At 38.6% G+C, this 7,320-nt stretch overlaps 1 protein-coding gene across 1 annotated transcript; it reads right to left on the bottom strand.

Annotated features, from left to right (window-relative positions):
- Positions 1-6,499: 6,499 nt before the first annotated feature.
- On the bottom strand, positions 6,500-7,015 carry LOC147445463 (uncharacterized). The gene has a single exon (XM_086526035.1). The coding sequence runs from the start codon at positions 7,013-7,015 to the stop codon at positions 6,500-6,502; it is 516 nt and encodes a 171-aa protein (XP_086382161.1).
- Between the last annotated feature and the right edge of the window lie 305 nt (positions 7,016-7,320).

Raw genomic sequence — 7,320 nt, 5'->3', positions numbered from 1 at the left:
CTAAACTTGATGATGGCTACCTCACGTGCTTCTTCGAAGGTGGATGGGAATTTTAGCTCTACTTTAGCCTTTAAAAGTGGATACAAGCCAACCATGAATCTCTCTTTTTTTAGAAAGTTAGGTGCACCACCATGATTTTCTAATGTAGCCTCCCACCTACCCCATAGATTGACAAAGGTTGCTTCATAAGAGGGATAGTCATCAAGTGATACCTGCTTATGTCCAATAAGACATTTCCATAGTCCTTCAGAAGTATCACTTTGCCCGAACTTGGAGAGGAAGCTTGCTCGCAGTCTCTCCCAATTGGACTTGATTTGGGGTTGCAAGGTCTCATACCATGCTTTAGCTTCTGCTTTTAGAACCAACGGGAAGGCTCGTAGCTTTACTTCCTCTTTATCTCTCCCAGATATAAGATGTGCCATCTCCAAGTTGTCAAGAAACTCTTGCGCATCTTCCCCACTTCTTGCATAGAATGTGGGAAAAGAACTTGACATTTTGTTTATACTTTTTTGAAATTTATTTTTTTTAAAGAAAATTTTCTCTTACGGGCCGCACAAGATTGTTGACACTATAAATCTGATTACATTAAAATGAAGATGTACACATCCATTGTTAATTCGTACTTTATCATAGGTAGAATAAATGGATTAATTGAAGCATTGATTTCATTGAGGCGAGTGGATCCAAATATCCTCCTTATGATAGATGGAAACCTAATCTTAGTTGCAATGATTATATGAATGGATTGCCGAGAAATAGGCCTAAAAGGTTCATTGTTTTGATCGTGATTCATGTGCTACTCCTTGTTGTTGGTTTGAAGACCTCGTTCCTTCATATGGCCCTTGAGCACCCCTTCACAACTCCTTGTTCCTGCCTTTAAAACAAAATGAAAACGTGAACATCAAAAGAAGTTTCATAATTGATGATTGGAAGTATAATTGGATTGGGTGATGCCAGTATTTCTCTAAGTCTTTCTGCACCAAACATAAAAACAATGCGTTGCTGGAAAAAGACTTTTCTATCTATGTGAACATTTACTCTAATGTGTTGTGCAAAATGAAATGGATAGATGGGAACTCCATTGTTCATCACTAAAAAATTTGAAGGTAACTTGGAAATATGTTCCTCAGTGGGGGCACCACTTTATGAGGGTGAGCTTTTTGAAATGGGGCCTCTAAACCCAAACCAATGGGCCTACCCTCACAAAATGTTCGTAAAGAGGTACGCACACTACTTGGGGCACCACCTTCTTTTGGGAGTGGAGAAGGAAACCAATCAAAAATAACACTTGCACTCACCCACTCAAGAAACACACTTTGAAAACCCCCTTACTCTATATACACTTTGGACACTTGAACACCATCAACGATTATGCAACCCAATGTCGTGCATCAAAATGAAATATGCAATTTGTGGAATAGCATTCACCTTCTCCCCATAAGAATACCCATAATACATCCAAACTCTTCCTCTCTCAAGCACTCATCAAAAAATCATGCGCACAAGACTTGCCTCTCAAACACACAAGAGAATCACTTACATCAAACTAACACACTTTGCATAGAGAGCTCATCTCCATCTATGCAATGCCGTGACACAAATAAAATCACCATGAGAGGTAGCCACATGCATATGTAATGAATCAAAAGAGAGTTGGAGTGAGAAATTTCTTTAGACCAATTGAATAAGTGTGGAGAAACAAACCAATAGTAAATTGAGAATAGAACACTTACTTGATTTCTCACACACCTTTTAAGGGGAGGACAGATGCTGGCTAACCATCACGAATTGCGACACTTGAAAGTTTTGAAGATGATTTCATGATCATTAACATAACCATGAGAGAGATCATGATGTATTTACAAGTTATTGAGGTGCTACAAATGATTTATTGGGTTGATGGAGTAAGAGATTGTAGAATGGAAAGAGTGGAGAATAGAGTTGCACTTCCTCCAAAGAGGAGGGTTAGGAGAGAGGATGTGAAAGAGGGAGAGTTGGGGTTTTCTCTACTATTGATCAAGAAACAACATGAAGTTGAAAAAATAGGTGTGTGTCCTTGAGTCTCTCCAAGGGGGGCTATTTATAGTTGTGTAGGAGTGGGATTATGCTACACTTAATTAGAGTAAGTGATTAGACCTAATTAAGTGTCCTTTGACCACTCATTGAATATTGGACATAAAAGGGACTATTTATTCACCAAAAATATCATTTTAGACTGTGAAGGCTCCATAGGGGTGCATAATGTAGGTGGGCCCCACCATGAGGCCCTACGGGTGGCTCCTGTGGGGTATCTCAACTTGTCTGTCTTGGCATTTAGAAAGCATCTTTAGGTTGGTCCCATCACATGGAAGTGACCTTGAACACTCATTGCTCTTCTAGAAGATAAGTAGGGGAAAAATAAGATCTCACCCTCTTGATTTACTTGATTTACAGTTCCCTTTTACTGCGAATTTGACAGATTTACACTATTTTGACCATAACTTTTTACCTGTAGCTCCGAATGGCATGCTTCAAAAGGAAAAATTGACCTTCTCAACATGTTTGATATGAATTTGGACTATTCTTCATGCCCATGCACCAAGGAATTTGGTTTGGAAGGTCCACACTAGGCTAGGGAACCTTTTGCTTCCAAGTCTTCTTGTATGGGCCCTTTGCTTGTATGCATCCAAGGGGAATCATGCTTTTTCAAAAGGCTATGATGCTTAAACAAATAGAGGAGGGCCCAATATTATTTTCTTGTGAAAAGAATATACAATTGGAGTCTTTTTGAAAGGAGAGAAACTATATGTATATTCTTAAGAGATATTGGGCCACCTATGTAGGGGGCACAGAAGACTTGTAGAGAGGGACCATAATCTTTGGTAAAGACAAGTGGAGAGTTGATTTCCATGGAAATTTATCTATATGGGGTGGAAGATGGATATATTATTTTTCTACTACTAATTCACAAGAGGTAAGAAAGTTTGGGGGTATATAGTTGGTTATTGTATGCTTATTCTATTTACAAAGCAAAAAAGAAAAGGGTGGTAATATAAATATATGACTAAGGTGACATTTTTGGGAAGAGTATAATGTATGTGTCGCCACAAAGGTTAACACTAGGTTGGTAACCTAACAGGACATAAAAGTGTCCTTTCAGGGTTTTGAATAAAACCCCCCAAAACCATAGTAGATCCACTCATTTTGTAAAATCCTTTCATGAGGTTATAGTTCAAGGTCTACTACACATGTAAAAAATAAGAAAGTTGTAAAATTTCTCATCTTTTGGTCACACCAAGCCTCCAAAGTTGATGGACCAATACATTTTCATCAAAACAGTCATTTCTTACGTTTTGTTGCATAAAAATAAGATTAGGGATTTTTATAGGACCTGAGATAAATTCCCTAGTTAACTTCAATGGGTTGGTGATCAGAACATATGATTGCTTCTCACTCACTATTTTTTGTTTTTCCAAAAGAAATAGGTACAAAAAAGTTGAATTTTTACCATTCTGCAAACCTATCATCAAAGTTTCTATAGGCACGCTCAATACAAATAATATATGCGTCCTTTAGGTTCATAAGGAGCCATGGAGCATGTCAAAATAATAATACATCTCTTACAAAGGGGAATCTTGGGGACAAAGATGAAGTGCTAAATACAGCAGACATGAAAAATCTGGGTTCAACATTATGAGTTGTAGAATCCCATAGAAACTATTCAATATGTAGGTTAATTTGATCCTTATGACTAGATATGGTTACTACCTACAAAATGCATGTAGTTGTCACAAGAAACTAACAATATTGAAAAAGCTACACTTGATATACTAGAATGTTTCGTTTTCTTCTATAATTGAAAAAATCAACCATCGTTGTCTACTATGCAAAATAGGGTATTAGGTACCCCAAAGCTCAAGGAATATTAGCTTTATGTTACAATATGCGACATAGAAAATCAAAATTGCATTTGGATATCATGAAAGCCACCAAAAAAATCATAGAAGAGCTAAAATTGGCTAAAAAACAGGATTTAACAATTTTTGTAATTTGGTCATAACTTACAACTTTAACATTTATTTCTCCCTAGAAGCATCAGGACATGTTGAGGACTACTAAAGATAGTTCTCTAGAATTATAGACCTCACAAACATGAATTCTAGAGTGGTATAGTTGCAAAAAGTTGAAAAAAGCCAAAAACAGGACCCATTTTTTCACACAGTTTAGGTTGTGAAATGTTGTGCAAGGACAAGGTTAAAGATGGCATTGATATTCCAAAAAAATGTAGAGTTTTTTTCAGCTCATGAGACAAATTTCTAGATAGATAGCACCTCAAAATCCATTTTGAAACTCTTGACATAATTCAAGGAAAATGGTCACTTAACAGGACATAAAAATGTCCTAGGACATAAAAGTGTCCCATTACCAACCTAGTGTTAAACGAAGAGGGGGAATTTACTCTAGATAACTTAATAGCGTAGAAAAATATATACACATATGAGGAAGAGGACGTTGAGTAGGCTAACAAATGTTGCAAAAAGATGGTTACCATTTTATGTCACTCAGTGGGTAACGGTGATGTCGCGGCTTCTGCCGACACAGCTGAGGCATATGACACAGCAACTCAATCGGGAGAGGCAATGGGAGAAGTTCTCGTGGCTGCTACATACATGAAAGAGGCAAATACACATAATACAACTGAGGCATGTATAGAGAAAAACAATGAGGCAGGGAAAGGCACAGAGGTGCCCACTGACAGAGCATCTCAATCGGGAGAGGCAATGGGAGAACATTTCATGGCTGCTGTGGACACGAAAGAGGCAGTTGCACATGAAAAACTGAGTCTTGTATAGATTCCATTGTTGGGAATACCAAAGATAGAATTCCAGAGGTCCCTATGGGTCGAGTGGCTGCTACAGATACAAATGAGGCAAGTACAAAGAATGCTGATAAAGAGGCCAAAAATGGACATGAATATGAGAGGCAAAAGAGGCCGCGTCTTGTGGTAATGCCAGTACAGATTGTTGCACTGCCTCCTGCGTCTTTTGAGGACAAGAAGAGAAGGGACAATTTATGCATCATACTGGATGTGAATGGGCTTCTCATAAGGAGGTATAAGGTCTCCTTCTACAAAGGAATAGCGAGAAGCAGTATTCCTGATTGGGCAAGATCAAGGTATCAGGTAGTCATTGGGCCAAATGCTACAGGAAAGATGCAATTTGAATATGTGGTCAGGCCCAATGCATCAATATTTTTGCATACACTGCTGCAAAGAGCACAAGTTGCACTATGGAGCTGCATGACCCAGGACAATCTAGCACTTGCTTTGAGTGCATGCTTTCCTAGGCTGAACAAACAACATTTCCTCGATATTATCGGTCAAGAGGGGTGTAGAGAGGCGAGATTCAATCTAAATGAAGTTCCTGGGATCCCTCCATGTAGAGATAACACAAAGCCCATATTTTTCAAGTGTTTGAAAGACTTTTGGAAGCACCATCCTAAGTTCAACTTTGATAATACACTGGTGGTGGATGACACACTCTACAAGTGTCTGCTCAACCCTCCTGGGACTTGGGTCTGTCCTGCTTCATTTGAACCAGTAGATATTTGTCAGTCCCCAATTTACCTGGTTAGCACATTGTTCCCTTGGTTAGTCAAGTGGATAGTCTCACCCAGCCCTAATGCTTATGCAAAGATGAACGAGTTTGAAAATCCTTTGGACATAGTGTCTGCTCGTGTCATCAGCCACTATAGAAGTCAACAAGAAGTATGTAGGGAAGGTTGATTGTGGTTATGGAATCATGTATACAGCATTTTGCGCACTGAATGTACTTGCGATTACTATACAAAAAACTGACATGTTCAAAGTTCTCTAAACTTAATGATTGAATGATGTAATTTTATTTTGGTGATATGATGTAATTTTATTTTGCTGATATGATGTTGTCATACTCTGATAGAGTCCTGCTACATGGCACACATAATAGCATAGACAGGACCATAGGGCTATTATTACACATAGTTATGCTATATAGCACTCATACTGCAAGAAATACTATGACATAATAGCATAGAAAGGGAGATTGGCCTCTTATTACACACACTTGCGCTATGTGGCACGCATAGTTCTCTCAATATGTAATATAGCTCTTTCACATACCACACATCATATCATAGACATGAACATTGTGCTATGTGATACACACACTTTTATTGTATAGCACACATGTTGCTATCTTACTACAATAGAGTCCTTTTATAGCATAGACAGGGACATTGGGCTATTATTACACACACTTGTACAATATAGCACACATAATAGCCTAGGTAGAGACAATGGACTTTTTTCAAGGTGCAACATGTTCACAATAGTAACCTCATTATCTGAAATGTGTGTGATTCTATGCTATGTGCTCTGTGTGGTTGTGTGCTATGTGATACATAGTACAATGGACATGTGTAAGGAGGTACTGAATGGTGAAGGCTATATAAAACATAATATAAGACTGTTAAATAGGTATCATGCTGCTTCATAGGGCATGGCATTGTAAATGGTTTCATGTAGTTCCGGAGATAAATAATATGTCTTTGAGGTAGCATCTACCAAAGGCATGTCAAACTTGATTGCCCGAACAAGGTGAGAGTACAGGTTAGTAACTCCCCTATCATCAAGTAGAGTGTAGTGATTTGGGTCCCCATCTTGCTGTTGATAATAACACCCTGTGACAACATAAGTGTTTTTATCACATTTGTTTTTCCACTTATCTCTTAAGATGCAATCTGTCATCCATTTTCTCTTTGTACATCTCAAAAGAAAGAACTCTACACCTTCTACATTGCCAGCGTCTGCATTGACTGCAAAGTTATCATGTTCAATGAGATACTCACTCAGCATATTCTGGGATCCCTCAAACATTGCAACTTCATCTTCTGGTACCTCAGTCTCTTCTGCTACCTCAAAGAGTGGTTTCAATTCCTTATGTGCCCACTTGCATGCATATGATTTGCTAGAACAAGTCCTCCAATGGCCCTTCATGCAAGCATCACAAAAACAAGAAAGCCGCCTGGTCCTTAATTGAGTGGGATCATGACGACAAAAGCCTGAAATGTAATGGAGTGATCGAGATCCTGGTACTCTCTCACAACCCCATAGATTAGACCTGTCCACTTCTGTCTCTTTTACTAGCCAAAATTTCCTGTTTATAGTAGGACCTGCTTTAGTGGATTGTGCATAAGAGCTACATGCAGCATTGGACATTGTTCTCGTCAAAAATGCAACCACGTCTGCAGCTTGCCTAAGAACAACTCCATTACTCTTGAGTTGTTCATGTGTAAGGGCTC

The sequence above is a fragment of the Adiantum capillus-veneris genome, chromosome 12, assembly GCF_014529385.1.
Source record: "Adiantum capillus-veneris isolate H3 chromosome 12, ASM1452938v2, whole genome shotgun sequence".
NCBI classification, from domain to species: domain Eukaryota; kingdom Viridiplantae; phylum Streptophyta; class Polypodiopsida; order Polypodiales; family Pteridaceae; genus Adiantum; species Adiantum capillus-veneris.
This window is presented reverse-complemented; position numbering and strand designations above follow the sequence as displayed.